This window comes from Barbus barbus (genome assembly GCF_936440315.1).
Source record: "Barbus barbus genome assembly, chromosome: 34".
Taxonomy (NCBI): Eukaryota; Metazoa; Chordata; class Actinopteri; order Cypriniformes; family Cyprinidae; genus Barbus; species Barbus barbus.
This window is the reverse complement of record NC_136762.1, coordinates 1,082,851-1,101,220: the sequence shown is the minus strand read 5'-3', so window position 1 is coordinate 1,101,220 and position 18,370 is coordinate 1,082,851. Positions and strand designations below refer to the sequence as shown.

The following is an 18,370-nucleotide window of genomic DNA, read 5'->3' as shown; positions in this document are numbered from 1 at the left end:
TTGGTAAAAACTCAACTCGTCGTGTTTGGAGGAGAAAGAATGCTGAGTTGCATCCAAAGAACACCATACCTACTGTGAAGCATGGGGGTGGAAACATCATGCTTTGGGGCTGCTTTTTAAAAAAACATTAGATGAACGTCCACCTAAAATATTTCAGAAACAAATATTGTTCCATGATTGATTTATAAATCAAGTTTTTTGGGAATATTATTAAAGAGCAGATAACTCTGAATGAATGTTACATGAACATTTATTTTTTGACAATTTCTATGATAAAAATGTGAAACAAAATATACAAAAAAAATACAAATATTATTTGCAAATAGTTCAAATGTATTACTTAATAAATTCTTGTTATTCCGCGGTTTTTTTTCTTAGATTCTGTTTTGCTAAACCTGTGCTAGGAATGTTAGAGGAACGGTCTTCAAACACACAGGCAATGTTCTATTAATATGAAGAAAACTTTCCTGGTAAATAAATAGAGAATAAATAGGGGTTGTCCCCTTGCTAATATTAAAACATGGGCACAGGTTTGGTGAAAATGTGTTGAAATTTTGTGAAACACAGTTGAATGATGTTCTGGTTCAGTCTGTGGATGCAGGAACAGGAGTCGGGATTTTCTGAGTTTGAATGACGAATGAAATCATCAAAACACAGCTGATGATCTGAACATGATGTGCTGTTCTAGGAACTTGAAGAAGCATTTCTGAAGCGCTTTTATGATTTTAACAGGATGTGTGTGCGTTTGCTGAGAGGCAGATGGCAGGCAGGACTTGTATTGATTCCGGGAGAAGCACAGGAATTACAGGGATCCGATTGGCTCTCTGTGTGTGTGTGTGTGTGTGTGAGGCCGGTTCAGATTTCTCTGCCTGTCTTCCAGTCTAATGCACAGCTAATAACAGAGGTCAATACACACCAGCGAGTCTGTACAGCTCAGCTAATGGAGAAGCCTTCACACACACACACACACACACACACACACACTCGTGTTGGTTTTTGTGGTTTATGGGGACTCTCCATAGGCGTAATGGTTTTTATACTGAACAAACTGTGTGTGCTATTGCCCTACACCAACCCTACACCTAAACTTAGCCCTCACAGGAGACTTTGTGCATTTTTAGATTTTCAAAAAAAACACCATTTAGTATGTTTTTTAAGCCTTTTGAATTACGGGGACATAGGCAGTGTCCTCATAAACCACCTTCATATTGTAATACCTCTGTCATACCCATGTCATTATACACATTTGTGTCCTCATAAACCACATAAACATGCACACACACACACACAGAGAGAGAGAGAGAGCGAGAGTCTTCAGAGATGACAGAGGAACATGAACACACACACACAAATCCAAAGTAAATCATTGACAAGAAACAAGGAGAAATACTGAGAAAAAAAATCCATTGTATTGAGTAGAAATTACATTTTGATAATAGCTCATAATATAATTATATTATTATACTGAGAGCCTAATTTATGCAAAACAAAAACATCGGTAGCCACAATAACTGAAGCTTTATGTGAATAACAAACTGAAAGGTAACGTTTTTAATTTTAAGTTAAGTTGATGTACTAAAATAACTCAAATTAAAATGAAAACTATATAGATATTTAAAAAAAAAAAGCATAAAAATGACCACAAAAAAACCCCAACAAAAAATGACTAAAACTTTAAAATTAAAACAAAAATATAAAAATAAAAGCTAATTTAAAATATTGATAAAAATTTGAAAACTTATATTTGTTTGCACACATTCATACTCTTCCTCAGTACTTTTGTCTTGTTTTTCTGCACAAATTCTTAAATCAAGATACATTTACTTGAGATGCACAATAACAGAAGATAAGCAGAGAAACTGATCCAAATGAAGGGAGTTTTAGCTTAAAACCAGAACAAATATCAGCCAGTGGGCTCAGAAAAACACCCTTCAGTCAAACGCAGATATTTTGTCACAGATCTGCCAGGCTCTGCCACCACACAATCACAGCGATCACTCTCACCTGTGTTCTGATCACTCTCACCTGTTCATCTGTGTTCTGATCACTCTCATCTGTCTTCTGATCACTCACGTGTCTTCTGATCACTCTCACCTGTGTTCTGATCACTCTCACCTGTTCATCTGTGTTCTGATCACTCTCATCTGTCTTCTGATCACTCACGTGTCTTCTGATCACTCTCACCTGTGTTCTGATCACACTCACCTGTGTTCTGATCACTCTCACCTGTGTTCTGATCACTCTCACCTGTGTTCTGATCACTCTCACCTGTTCACCTGTCTTCTGATCACTCTCACCTGTCTTCTGATCACTCTCACCCGTGTTCTGATCACTCTCACCCGTGTTCTGATCACTCTCACCCGTGTTCTGATCACTCTCACCCGTGTTCTGATCACTCTCACCCGTGTTCTGATCACTCTCACCCGTGTTCTGATCACACTCACCCGTGTTCTGATCACTCTCACCTGTCTTCTGATCACTCTCACCTGTTCATCTGTGTTCTGATCACTCTCACCTGTCTTCTGATCACACTCACCTGTGTTCTGATCACACGCACCTGTGTTCTGATCACACGCACCTGTTCACCTGTCTTCTGATCACTCTCACCTGTCTTCTGATCACTCTCACCTGTCTTCTGATCACTCTCACCTGTCTTCTGATCACTCTCACCTGTCTTCTGATCACTCTCACCTGTCTTCTGATCACTCTCACCTGTCTTCTGATCACTCTCACCTGTGTTCTGATCACTCTGACCTGTGTTCTGATCACTCTGACCTGTGTTCTGATCACTCTGACCTGTGTTCTGATCACTCTGACCTGTGTTCTGATCACTCTGACCTGTGTTCTGATCACTCTGACCTGTGTTCTGATCACTCTGACCTGTGTTCTGATCACTCTCACCTGTGTTCTGATCACTCTCACCTGTGTTCTGATTACACTCACCTGCTCCTCGTCACCGCTCCCCATAAAGACACACACCGCCAAACACTCGATGTCCGGTCTCGTTCTTTCTAAGTTGGACTGCTAAAACTACCACAGTCTTAGGAAACCTTGACATTCAGTATACTTACCTGTTAGCCTGCTGAACTGCATTCTGTACCTCTAGGATACCTGCTCCGTCTCCTCCGAGTCAGCGGTGTGTGTCGCCTCAGGTTTCCCGTGATCCCCGCTTGAAGGACAAGTTACAAGTTCAAACTCTGAAGATTAACTCTGAGAACTCTCAAGTGGTTTCACTCACCTGCCATCACGCTCCTTTCTCACCTGTTGGTCAAATAAACTTACCTTTGTACCTTCTCTCTGCCTCCAGTCCTCTTACGTAACATATTTGTTCTCATTAAAGCAAAAACTCACATCATTTGGGCCAATTTCTCTTCATATCTTACATCACTGTGCATCAAAACATCACTTTTCGCAGTGCTTTCCATTAAAGTTATAAATGTTAATAAAACTGTTCAGGCAAATTTTAATTGGATGTTCATCTAACGTGTTGCTTCTTGTTTCGGAACATTCAAAAGTAACATTCCCACAATGTCTGCAAAATGATACAATGTTACGTTCCTTTAATGTTCTCATAACCAAAACAAAAGGTTTTTAAAACAATTAAAAAATAAACATTCAGAAATAAAATTTTCATAACGTAATGGAAATGTTCGTAGAACTCTTTTGTTAGCTGGGATATGAAGTAAATGAAAGTGAATTGCGTTTCCAGTGACTGCAGGGAAAGAGATTTGAACTGAAGCGACTGAAGCGAAGCAGAAAACTGCTGAAATGTGTCTCTGTAAAGCTGCTTAAGAGCTGAACGTCCTTCCACAGCTTCTGAAGCACAAAACTCACACAACTTACAGGATTAATTAAGCAGAAAGTGCTGATGCTTCACCAGAGCCAGAGAGAGACTCGGCACAGACGCTCCAGGAATACAAACACAGAAACACTTTCAGTCTCTTAGAAACAACTCCGTCATGAAGACCAATTCTGTTAATGAAGATATGTGACCCTGGAGCACAAAAGCAGTCATGAGTAACACCGATATATTTGTAACAATAGCCAACAATACATTGTATGCGTCAAAATTATACATTTCTCTTTTATAACAAAAATCATTAGGATATTAAGATCATGTTCCATCAAGATATTTAGTAAATTTCCTACCGTAAATATATCAAAACTTCATTTTTGATTAGTAATATGCATGGCTAAGAACTTAATTTGAACAACTTTTAAGGTGATATTTAGATTTGATAAATTTCAAAAACGGTCCTTTATGACTGGTTATAAGGTTATATATAAAGACACATCCATTCTGATTCATCTTGACTACTATAATAAAGCATCCAAACACACCTGGAGTCTGAACGAGTGATGCTCTCAGGTAAGGCGGTGCTGATGCGGTTGTCATGGCGACGGAGGAATCACAGGCCAATTAAACAGCTGTAAATTAAGAGGAATGAACTTAACATCCACACAATTCAGCAGTGATTCAGAGCCCAGTATTGACTGAAAACATGACTCCTCACCGTTCATATCATTAAAAGTGAGGAAGAGGAGGGTCTGGCGGCGGTGCCGATCTTCATCTAAGCCAGCAGACTCTTCTGTAATGATGCTGCTTCACAAACTGGGCTTTGTGATTATTTGTATTTCCTTCAAAAGGAAAGAAAGCAACACAACATCCTACAGAGAGACTCGTCTGATGGGATTGAGCTTCACTTGGACAGAAAAGCAATGCTGGCTGCAGTCTTGTCTGCTTAAGATCAAGCGTTTAGTTCTGGAAGATGTCTTATTAATCGAATGCTAACAGATAGAGAACTCTAAATATGGACCTTTTCACATTTCTTGGGCTCTCAGAAGTGTAACTGTTACGTTTTATGGTTTAAAAAAAAGAATTACTGAAGAAAAAAAAGGTAGCAACAATAACTACAGAATTATATCTTAAATTATACATATTACAAAACTTTTATTCTAATAACTGAAATAACGTTAATATTTTTTAAAACCTTTCTGAAATAGAAAAACAAAGGTGGTAAAGAGAAAAAAAAATTTAATCACACAATGAATCAAAGTTCATTAGAAGTAAAAATACTACCATATAGAAGGAGCACAATGTCATAGACACCAATACAAACACCGTCATAGTCATAAACATTCATTTAACAATATAAGATGTAATATACAACCCTAATGTATAGAAATGACAAGAAAAAACTAAGAAACAAGTAACAGTTATTTTAAGAGAAAATCAAATGTGAGCTGAGTGTCTCAATTACATTTTCACTGTAAATAAAGACAGGTTATTCTATTTCACTTCCAAAAACTAAAATTTAACAATTTACTGTAAAATTTCCTATTAAATCTTTGTTTTTTTTTTGCAATATATATATATATATATATATACACACACTCACCTAAAGGATTATTAGGAACACCATACTAATACTGTGTTTGACCCCCTTTCGCCTTCAGAACTGCCTTAATTCTACGTGGCATTGATTCAACAAGGTGCTGAAAGCATTCTTTAGAAATGTTGGCCCATATTGATAGGATAGCATCTTGCAGTTGATGGAGATTTGTGGGATGCACATCCAGGGCACGAAGCTCCCGTTCCACCACATCCCAAAGATGCTCTATTGGGTTGAGATCTGGTGACTGTGAGGGCCATTTTAGTACAGTGAACTCATTGTCATGTTCAAGAAACCAATTTGAAATGATTCGAGCTTTGTGACATGGTGCATTATCCTGCTGGAAGTAGCCTTCAGAGGATGGGTACATGGTGGTCATAAAGGGATGGACATGGTCAGAAACAATGCTCAGGTAGGCCGTGGCATTTAAACGATGCCCAATTGGCACTAAGGGGCCTAAAGTGTGCCAAGAAAACATCCCCCACACCATTACACCACCACCACCAGCCTGCACAGTGGTAACAAGGCATGATGGATCCATGTTCTCATTCTGTTTACGCCAAATTCTGACTCTACCATCTGAATGTCTCAACAGAAATCGAGACTCATCAGACCAGGCAACATTTTTCCAGTCTTCAACCGTCCAATTTTGGTGAGCTCGTGCAAATTGTAGCCTCTTTTTCCTATTTGTAGTGGAGATGAGTGGTACCCGGTGGGGTCTTCTGCTGTTGTAGCCCATCCGCCTCAAGGTTGTGCGTGTTGTGGCTTCACAAATGCTTTGCTGCATACCTCGGTTGTAACGAGTGGTTATTTCAGTCAAAGTTGCTCTTCTATCAGCTTGAATCAGTCGGCCCATTCTCCTCTGACCTCTAGCATCAACAAGGCATTTTCGCCCACAGGACTGCCGCATACTGGATGTTTTTCCCTTTTCACACCATTCTTTGTAAACCCTAGAAATGGTTGTGTGTGAAAATCCCAGTAACTGAGCAGATTGTGAAATACTCAGATCGGCCCGTCTGGCACCAGCAACCATGCCACGCTCAAAATTGCTTAAATCACCTTTCTTTCCCATTCTGACATTCAGTTTGGAGTTCAGGAGATTGTCTTGACCAGGACCACACCCCTAAATGCATCGAAGCAACTGCCATGTGATTGGTTGATTAGATAATTGCATTAATGAGAAATTGAACAGGTGTTCCTAATAATCCTTTAGGTGAGTGTATATAGTAAGGAAACTTAACATTAATTAATTAAAAGGTTTTACTGTTAAAATTCCAAGCATTATTTTGTAAACCGTTCAGTGTAAAAACCAATAAAATGAAATGTGAGCTGGTGTCACAGAGGATTCTGGGAAGTTCAGCTTATGGTTTTTCACCATAAATCATAAGACAGCTTGTTCTCTTCAACTTCCAAAAACTAATTTTCAACTAACTAAATTTTCAATTTAACAGTATTTTACTGTACATTTACATGAAATGTCCCATTAGATCTGTTTCAGTTTTTTACTGCACATATAAGGGATATTACTGTTAATCAATTAAGTGTTATCATGTGTTTTTACTGTCTTTGCCTCCAAAATTACACTCTTTAAAATAAAGCTTTCAAGGTGTTTTTGCAGCAATGTCATAGAAGATCCATTTTTGGTTCCTCAAAGAACCTTTCAGTTTTTTTAACAGAAGCATTCAAGAATTTTTTAATAATCTAAAGAATCCATTTCCACTATAAAGAACCTTTTGTTTCATGAACAGCATTGGGTAAAGTAATGCGTTACAATATTGTGTTACGCCATGAAAGTGTTACTTAGTTACTTTTAAAAGTAATGCATTACAATATTGCATTACTCCCTAAAAAGGTAACTAATTACGTTACTTAATTTATGGAAAGTAATGTTACGTTACTTTTCAATTCTGGACACTTACCCCCAACACTGTCCATGAATGTTAAAGGTTCTTCATGGAATCATATACAGTAGATGCCAATAAAGAAATTTACATTTAGTTTATCACTTCTTTATTTTTTAAGAAAACACAAAAACTTTAACTGTGTCATCGCATTGGTTCGCATCCACACACACACGTGAGCTGTGGAGAGCTTCACACTTTCAGAAGTTGTTTTTTTCATTGTTCACCAACAGGCTTGTATGAAAACAACTTACATAAGCAGAAGCGATTGTAGCTCAGAAACCAGTGAAAGACAGCCTGCGGCGACGAGTCTCTCTCTATCCGTCCCTCCATCTCCAGCGCTTTCTCTCCACAACAAAGTGTTGATGTGGAATTGAGCTGGAGGGAAATGCATTCACTCTCTCTCACACACAGACAGACAGACAGACAGACAGACAGACAGACAGACAGACAGACACAGACAGACACAGACAGACAGACACACACATAGACAGACAGACAGACAGACAGACACACACACACACACACACACACACACACATAGACAGACAGGCACAGACAGACAGACAGACACACACATAGACAGACAGACACACACACACACACAGACAGACAGACACACACACACACACACAGACAGACACAGACAGACAGACAGACAGACAGACAGACACACAGACAGACAGACAGACAGACAGACAGACACAGACAGACACAGACAGACAGACAGACAGACACAGACAGACAGACAAACACACAGACAGACAGACAGACAGACAGACAGACAGACAGGCACACACAGACAGACAGACACACACAGACAGACAGACACACAGACAGACAGACAGACACAGACACACACACAGACAGACAGACACAGACAGACAGACAGACACACAGACAGACAGACACACAGACAGACAGACAGACAGACAGACAGACACACACAGACAGACAGGCACACACAGACAGACAGACAGACACAGACAGACAGGCACAGACAGACAGGCACACACAGACAGACAGACACAGACAGGCAGGCACAGACAGACAGACACACAGACAGACAAGCACACAGACAGACACAGACACACACACACACACACACACACACACACACACACACACAGACAGACACAGACAGACAGACAGACAGACACACAGACAGACAGACACACACAGGCAAAAATAATCCTGCATTTGAAAGCAATAAACATGGAAAAGCACCTGCAGATACTCGGCTGTTTCTGAGTGTGTTTGTGTTTCATGCCTCGAGTATCAGCGGGACTATTCTAGTTTTTCAAATCATGTTCTAAAGCCAGAAAACAACACATGAAGACTGACTGTGGTTTGTGCATCATAACTAATTTAAGGGACTGAATGAATCAGGTGTCAGATGAATTTCATGACAAAACGCAGGTGCACTTTAACGCCTGACAAACACAGAACGACTGAGGCGGCTGCATTTCTTCAACGCAAATGTGAGTCAGCACATCATTTTGTGCACAAAACCGGTTCTGATCGACTGTGTACAAAACACATTAAAGTGTACACTTTAAAATATGATATATTGGATATGACATTATCACTAAGTCTTTACATTATTTCAAGGCAAGACACTACAGGTAAACAGGGTAATAATTTGACTTCCCAGCCGATTAATCACAGGACATTAAGACCGTTGTTTTATAAGACAAGTGCTATGTTTTAAATATGCAAATGAGGCATAGTTTGCCTAAATGTCCAGAACATAAATCTGAACATTGGTTCAAAATTCTTTTCTGACATTTTAGAGTTAAAGGTTTTTATAGCGGGGATTTTGAATTTCTCTTTTTATCACTTCATAAATCAGAAAATACTGTCAACAGACACAAAAAGATACATTTTTACCATGTTTTTAGGAATAAAGTGTTATATAACCTTAAGATTATAGATAGGAATAAAACTGAAAATGTTGGTGTATGTAAATGCTGCAGAAGTGGAGAAACAAACTTATTTGAATAAAACGACCTTTAAAGATTGTATTGTAATTGAAATCGCAATAATAAAAATGAATGATCTATGAAAAAAAACCTTTATAATATAGATAGGAACCAGTTTAGGTTTATGTAAGTGCTGCTGAAGTGGAGAAACAAACAAAACAGATATTTATTAGAATTTAAGTCTATAGACGCAACTAGATAAAGTGTTATGGATGCTTTTTTCCCCACTAGTCCACTAGAAGACTTATTATGGAAGCAAAACAGACCAAAATCTCAAAATTGCATGAAAAAACAACAACGGTTTTGCCTTAAATCATGCAAATAATTTAAAACAAAATCATTTCAATTTAGACTTAATTTTCAGTGTAAATGGTGTAGTGTAATTTTGTCATGAAATACAGCATCAGATGTCACACAATGCACTCTATCAGCGTCTACCTCACGACACACACACAATAGACATGACCCAAAACATCATGATATCATCATTACATCGTGACTGAAACTGTGTCAGACGTCAGTAAATCTACAGGTTCAGTTTACCACAGTAAACATATCAAGCCTTGTGAGAGAAAGAATCACAAAATATCAATATGACTGTATATGATTATGATCGATATACGAAGAGAAGAGCAGAAAGCATGAAAACAGTTGCTATGGTGATATGAGGGTCAGATGGCGACACGCTAATGAGGAGCTCGGATCGAGTCTGTAAAAACCAAGAAGAAAAAGCCTTTGAACTGGGCACAAGAGCTCTGAATGGCTCGGACAAACGGCTCTGAGTCTGACTGTGATAATGAGCGAGACAGCCGGCCCTGAGAGAGGAACGAGCTGCGAATCCATGCAGACGATCTGCTGCGACCACAGAAAGAAGGTCAGAGATGAAGAGCCATCATTCAGCAGAGACAGACTTCACTTCATCATTCCTGTGTGAGGTCACGACCTCTTAACGATGCGTTCACATGCATGTGCTGTACACGGGATGCTCTCTCCTGTGATGCTGCTACAAAAGAAAAAGAAAACAAATCTATACAAAATTTCAAATCATCAAGGAAAAAAAAAAAATCAACAAAATATAATACATTATATTCTACAAGAAATGAAGCCTATTTTTAGGGCCATCAAGTGTTTTGCATTGTGCATCGTATGACGTTCATGACAATTAAAATCCATTATTTCTCATGTAGTACTGTAGTGAAAATAATGTGGTGTGAAAAAAGTCAATAAAATGAGCGTCAATTAAAACGAAGCCTATTTTTAGGACCATTAAGAGTTTTGCATCATGTTCAAAACGATTAAACTTCAAATTCTCATTATTTTTCTCATTATTTCTCATGTAATACAGTAATGAAAATCATCTGTCTGACAAATAAATAAAAGTTTCAATTAAACTCTTAAACAAACATGACTCCTAGCCAACACTGGAATCTAACAATGGCACGGGAGGAAAAAACGTTCTTCTTAAAAAATAAAATGTAACTAAGTTACAGTTACTGAGAAAAAATGTGGAACTAAATTAAAGTTACTTATGAAAATGATAACCAAAGGGGGAGAACATTTCAATGTTTCTCTCACACACAGCACCCACATCCAGATTTAATTGACTTCTTTCAGAAATTGCAGTGACTGCTCTAAAATATGACACATCATATTTCAGGAATTCAGGACATGCTTTTGTTTCAGATTTGGATTAGTTTCAGATTATTTCACATTTGATTCAGACCAGGACTTCGGAGCGCGTATTTTCAGATTTGTTATATTTAACCATACAAAACATCAAACCATTAAGGCAGTGCAGTTATAAAAACAACAAAGAAAACAAATACATATTTCTTAAGAGAATGAACCATGGTTTTATTATAGTAAAAGTGTACCTTTTTTGTATAACCACGGTTAAAGTGTAGTGTGTTTATAATATTTGTACACATTTAGCTTTGTTTACTGATATTTTAGCCTATTATTTCTGAATGTAATAATAAAATATAGCCTATACACATTTTTCCTCTCAAAATGCAATTTTACTGTATTGATGCAATATACCAGAATCTCTTATTGTTGTTTTTGAAAAGAAAACGGTATAGTTATTATTATTATTATTATTATACTCAATCTGGTTTCAGAATGGTGATTTCTCATTTTCTTTAGTTTAACTTGACTAAAATAACTAAAACTGATATAAAAATGATTATACATTGAATAGACACACAAACTATAAACTATCGACTCTTGATTCATGTTCCTAGTCTTACTGTAAATGATTCATCAGATGCTGTTCTAATGAAATAAAAGCTCATTTGCAGCTGACGCCAGTGGGCTGCTAGTTAACTTTAATGTTAACCAGTAGTTAAGTGGTTGTTCAGTGAAGTTCCTGTAATAAGGGTATAACAGCAGTAATCAAATGATGGATATGAATATCTGTTACCAGTTAGTTAATCAATCAGATTATTGACAGTCATTACACAAACACTGTAAAACGTTTAAAATTATATTTTTACACACTGATCAAATACAGCAAAGCATGTACAAAGACTTAAAACAAGTTATAATCTCACAGTAATTCAATATGCTTATGTCAAAATAATCACTTCGTTAGACGCTAAACATCCTGTTCTCAAATGTACACATTTTAAACGATAGTTCAGCCAATAATGACTTTCTTCTATGGAAAACACATGCAAAGAAAGACCAAGGGGAATAACCGACACTGGAGCTCAACGACTTTTTAAAAACTACATTTCATTTCTCTTTTCTGTTCCACTAAAGAAAGAAAAAGTCATATCAGTAAATTCTGACTTTAATATGTAAACAAATCTATATTTTCCAGATGTCACGTCAAACTTGTCTGTATATGACTGATTTATGAACGTGACATTCAGATAATAATACTTCAAGAGTCTTCAAAACTTTATTGATCTATATTTACCAGATAAGAGTCTGATTCTTCAGAAGCTCTGATTCTCGTTAAATGAACACAACTGAGGGAAAAGATCTGTGCAAACTCATTTACGCCACCTGATTTAATTTCACATAAAACGAGACGCTAATTGAATCAATCACACGACGAGGCTGCGGTGTTTACAGTCTGTGAGCTTCATTCATTAAACACGGATGATTCAATCGGATTCATTCTGCTCCTGTTTCAGGAAAGACTCCCTGTGTGTACGTGTGTGTGTTTCTGTGTGTGTGCGTGAGTGTGTGTGTGCATGTGTGTTTGTGCGTGAGTGTGTGTGTGTGCTTCTGTGTGTGTGTGTGCTTCTGTGTGTGTGCGCTTCTGTGTGTGTTTGTGTGCGTGAGTGTGTGTGTGTTTCTATGTGTGTTTGTGTGCGTGAGTGTGTGTGTGTGCACGCTTCTGTGTGTGTGTGCGTGTGTCTGTGCATGTATGAGTGTGTGTGTGTGCACGCTTCTGTGTGTGTGTGTGTGTGTGTGTGTGCGTGTATGAGTGTGTGTGTGTGCGTGTCTGTGCGTGCGTGTGTCTGTGCGTGTGTGTGTGCATGTGTCTGTGTGTGTGTGCGCGTGTGTCTGTGTCTGTGCGTGTATGTGTGAGTGTGTTGTGAGTGTGTCTGTGTGTGTGTGTGTGTGCGTGTGTCTGTGCGTGTATGAGTGTGTGTGTGCGTGTGTCTGTGTGTAAACTAAAGCAATGTTTTCTGATTTAAAAACAATCACAGTCTCTGGAATGTTAATGTGTGAATCATCATGATTAAATTATAAAGGCTAATCATATGAATAAAGTTATATTACAGCAATATCAACAAAACATGATCGCTTCATTTTCTACAGGATTCAACAGATGAAACACACACTGATACAAACATAAGCACACACACAGAAATAAAATGCACACAAAGTTATGGGATGTTAACATGTCAGAATCAGCATTTACATATATATATAAAACAATTTTTAATTACATATTTTAATTTTAATAATTGCATATATTATATATAAACACTATATATATATATATATTAGTGCTGTCAATCGATTAAAAAAATTCATTAATCGCATATTTTTTCAGAAATCCCACCTAACATTAAAGTTTTTAATTATACTTTTATATTGCAATAATTTCACATTCAATCTTCAAATTAATGTACAAAACATAAAGACAGTATATTTTTTATATTTGTTTAATGGCATATTTTTTATGACTGAAGGCCAGTATCACTGATACCAATACTACTGATGTCTCCAGGAAATGGTTGTTTTCCCCTAATATTTATCCATTGACTAGCCATTCAACATTACAGTATAACTGAGAGCCATCAATTTAACTGTTTATTAGACTTTCAAAATAACATTGAAGTTAACTTACAACCATCTTCATATATAATAAATGTCATACATATGCCCTTCAGCAGAAATACACAGAAATTGAATAAGGTTTTCAAACACTAAATTCTAAATTAAATATAGCTGAATCCTTAAAGCTATAAAAGCATTTTTTCTTTGATGAACAGACATCCCAGCAGCTGGTTATTAGCTTGTTTTGGCTGCTATTACTTTAAGAGCTGCCTCTACTGAACGTATTTTCTCTCAGCTCTCTTTAACTTTTCTGACACACTTCAGGTCTTAAAGTTTCTACTAATGAGCCGAATCAGGTGTGTTAGATGAGGGAGACAGTAGCTGCGTTTCTATCATTTTTTATTCGATAAGAAAAAATGCGCATAAACTACGATGGAAACACATTTACCGAATAAATGTCTCCATACGTGTCGAATAAGTCATGTGACTTTGCGCTATTAGATGGGATAACTTGACTAGCAGGGACCGGTCTCGTTCACAGCATCTATATGTTGTTATAGTCGTTCTGAAATGCCTGAGCAAAGTCTGTCATCAAAGTATTTCTGTATAATTGTCTTACACGACTGCGTCCCAAACAGCAGCATCTGCCTCCGGAAGTAATGACCGCATTTATTGTTTCGTCTGCTCGCTCTGAGGTGCAAGTCATTTATGTCATATATGAAAATTCATATTTTCAGTGGCTTCTCCTATATTCTTAGAGATATTTAGTGCCACGGTTTACCAGGAAGTGACGATTTTGTTCTCTTTGACTCGTTGGATGGAAACAGGGGTTTATTTGCATATGTTTTATGCGATATTCCAGTTTTGCGCATAAGTTTAATTTGAATCTTTGGATGGAAACATAGCTAGAGCTGGGATGCTACAGGACAGTTTGGAAAACCATTTCAGAGACATACCATAGAAAATATATTACATGCACGCACAGTTTTAAGGCGACTTTAATCACCTTTTTGGTAACTTCATGACATAACTGACCACGACACTGCATGCATGTAGTTTCATTCACGCGTCGATATGAAATGAATAGTGAAGCTGGAGAGACAGAAGTAGCAGTTATGAGTGGGGTGGCCAACCCTAGGCTCCGCTCCTGTGTTAAATCATTTTAACGCGTTAAACTGAAAAATTAATCGCCTGCGATAATGCACTAATTTTGACAGCACTAATATGTGTGTGTGTGTGTGTGACCCTGGATTGATACTATAAATAATATTTCCATTGATGTATGGTTTGTTATGATCGGACAATATTTGGCTGAGATACAACTATTAGAAAATCTGGAATCTGAGGGAGCAAATAAATCTAAATATTGAGAAAATCTCCTTTAAAGTTGTTCAAATGAAGTTCTTAGCAATGCATATTACTAATCAAAAATGAAGTTTTGATATATTTACAGTAGGATATTTACTAAATATCTTCATGGAACATGATCTTAATATCCTAATGATTTTTGGTATAAAAGAAAAATCGAACGTTTTGACCCATACAATGTATTTTTGGCTATTGCTACAATATATAATATTGATATAGATATAGATATATATGTAAATGGTAATTCTGCCATGATGTGGATGCACCATTAATCTCTCTCTCACACACACAGACACAGACACAAACAAACACAAACTCTCTCTCTCTCTCTCTGTGGACTTTGACCTTTAAAGTTCTGGATGTGATTCTGTTTGATTGACATTAATACAGGCTGAAATAAGTTATAAAGTCTGTAAAAGTGTAAAGGTTAAACAGAAAACACACATGTGTGTCTGACATGAGTCCGTCTGGTCCGACCGGACACCTTGAGTGTTTAAGTGGGTTAGAGGGACACTAAATGCCCCTCGTGTGACGCTGCAGTCCGGTGAACAACTTCTGAATACATATTAAAAAACACAAATCCATCCCAGCCTTCAACATCACAATGATCCACGAGAATGGAGTCCAGTAACATGTGCGTCTCAGGAAAGAGTGACGGATTGGAGCAGTGATGTGTGATGTCACCTCTGTGAAGGTCAAAGTGCGTGAGAAGATCCGGACGGAGTGAACTGATCCGAATCGGAGCGATCGACGGCCTGATGTGACTGTGACCCGCACACACCTGCAGTTCCTAATAAATACATAAATGTAAAGAATAAAAAAATATATAAAATTAATTTAAATAAATTTTATAAATATTTTATATTTAAAAAAAAAATAAATAAAACAAATCAATGATGCAGGAATATAAAATATTTACATGACTTTAAACTGATGATATATGTGACCCTGGAGCACAAAACCAGTCATAAGGATCAATTTTATACATTATATGAAAGCTGAATAAATAATCTTTCCATTGATGTATGGTTTGTTATGATCGGACAATATTTGTCTGAGATACAACTATTAGAAAATCTGGAATCTGAGGGAGCAAAAAAATCTAAATATTGAGAAAATCTCCTTTAAAGTTGTTCAAATGAAGTTCTTAGCAATGCATATTACTAATCAAAAATGAAGTTTTGATATATTTACGGTAGGAAATTTACTAAATATCTTCATGGAACATGATCTTAATATCCTAATGATTTTTGTCATAAAAGAAAAAATGATAATTTTGACCCATACAATGTATTGTTGTCTATTGCTACAAATATACCTGCTTTTGTGCTGCAGGGACACATATATTTGTGATGATTTTGTTGTTGTGTTGGTCTGAACCACAGAAGCTGGACGACTCACCTGAACAACATTCACTCCGTCAAACATTTCTGAAGAGCTGCAGAAAATAAAGCATCAATTTAATCGAAACCTGCCAGATTATCTCAGAAAACAGAACAGAAAACTGACTTCAATAGTATTAAAGGAATGAAAATTCACTGTCATGAGCTCAGAGATCATCAGTCCATCAGAGATTTAAAAAAAAAAAAAAAGTTAATAAACAAAAAAAAGAAATGTAAAAATATTTTATATACATGTACACATACAATTATAGACATATATAAAAGTATTAAATTAACAATGTTCAATCATCTTCTTCAGAATGATGTAACAGAAGACATTAGGATTAGATTCTTCTTCACTTTTCTGTTGAATTCATGTTGTCATAAATACACACACCGTCACTGATATAATGTATACGGAGGACAGTCCTGCAGAATTATGGGTAAAAAGGTTAGAGGAATTCACCCATTAAGATAATGATATGAGCAATAACCCAACACCTGCTCCTCACAGACACAACACCAGTTATTTTTCATTTGTTTACACATGATTTATTGCTTCTGAACTTCATTGTTAATTGGATGTCCGCTGTATGTGTGAAGACAGATAGAAACAAACACCTCCACTTCCTCCAGTAATAAAGCATTAGTACAGTACGGTTCATGTGCAGCTCACGTGATTCACTCCTGATTCACTCCTGATTCATTCCTGATTCACTCCTGATTCACAGGATTCACTCCTGATTCACAGGATTCACAGGATTCACTCCTGATTCACAGGATTCACAGGATTCACAGGATTCACTCCTGATTCACAGGATTCACAGGATTCACAGGATTCACTCCTGATTCACAGGATTCACAGGATTCACTCCTGATTCACAGGATTCACTCCTGATTCACAGGATTCACTCCTGATTCACAGGATTCACTCCTGATTCACTCCTGATTCACAGGATTCACTCCTGATTCACAGGATTCACTCCTGATTCACAGGATTCACTCCTGATTCACTCCCGATTCACTCCTGATTCGCGTGACTCACTCCTGATTCACTCCTGATTCACTCCCGATTCACATGATTCACGTGACTCATCATACACACTGTGAGCTGAACATGAAGCGTCTCAGTAAATCAGAACAGTGAGGGCTCATGGGTAATCACACAGCATCATCAATACTCTCGTATACAGATATTAGCAATGCATATTACTAATCAAAAATTAAGTTTTGATATATTTACGGTAGGAAATTTACAAAATATCTTTATGGAACATGATCTTTACTTAATATCCTAATGATTTTTGTCATAAAAGAGAAATGTATAATTTTGATCCATACAATGTATTGTTGTCTATTGCTACAAATATACCTGTATTACTCATGACTGCTTTTGTGCTGCAGGGTCACATTTATATGATACAAACACACTGTTTTTTACTTTTTGACGCTGGAATAATTAAATCCCAAAGGATAAAAGAACATTAAATAATGATGTATGTAATTTTGCAAAAAGCTTAGTATTAAAAAGTCAGAGCGTCTCTCTGATGCATTAAACCCAAGGCTGAGCTCACTGGGTTTGGGAGCAGAGAGCCGTGTGATTGGCTGTGTGATTGGCCAAGCCCGGTTGTGATTGGCTGATTAGACTCACGGCGAGAGGATCGGCGGTGAAAGCGGCAACACTATTCCTCATCTCGTTCTCACTGCCGCGCAGAGGAATCAGAGACACGTTACCGAAGCGAGCATCCAGCGGCGCAGAGCGACTCGCCGCGCGAGATTTTAACCACTCCGCCGGCCAAACACGACCTCCATTCTGAGAGAGAGAGAGAGAGAGAGAGAGAGAGAGAGAGAGAGAGAGAGAGAGAGAGAGAGAGAGAGAGAGAGAGAGAGAGAGAGAGAGAGAGAGAGAGAGAGAGAGAGAGAGAGAGAGAGAGAGAGAGAGAGAGAGAAATCACGGTCTATCTCAAAAAGACAGAAAATAACATTAACACAAAGCCCAATAAGCTGTACAACATCAGAAAATGCTCACACTAATGAAGGTTTCAATCTTGCTGTCAGAGATATAAATTACATATTATATGTACACTGGTCCACAAAACCAG

The 18,370-nt window shown here is 37.4% G+C and overlaps 2 protein-coding genes across 5 annotated transcripts in view; both read right to left on the bottom strand.

Annotated features, from left to right (window-relative positions):
• Window positions 1-18,370, bottom strand: part of LOC306854576 (transmembrane O-methyltransferase homolog) — a gene marked incomplete at its 5' end in the record, with an annotated part of 605,488 nt that overhangs the window by 344,365 nt on the left and 242,753 nt on the right. The gene's annotated exons all lie outside the window — the stretch shown is intronic.
• The window catches only part of LOC306854568 (arf-GAP with Rho-GAP domain, ANK repeat and PH domain-containing protein 1-like), a 71,164-nt gene continuing 68,312 nt past the window's right edge, over window positions 15,519-18,370 (bottom strand). For 2 of the 4 annotated variants that reach the window (XR_013782853.1, XR_013782854.1), the window contains exons 32-33: window positions 17,347-18,081; window positions 17,200-17,295 (exon numbers count right to left, since the gene is read on the bottom strand). Coding sequence is in view for 2 of the 4 variants with exons in the window: in XM_079392700.1 (XP_079248826.1) it covers window positions 16,307-16,324; window positions 17,920-18,081 (180 nt within the window). In the remaining 2 variants the exon portion in view is untranslated. Of the gene's footprint in view, window positions 15,677-16,287; window positions 16,325-17,199; window positions 17,296-17,346; window positions 18,082-18,370 lie in introns of those variants that run through there. The other 2 variants (XM_079392700.1, XM_079392701.1) reach the window with 2 other exon arrangements.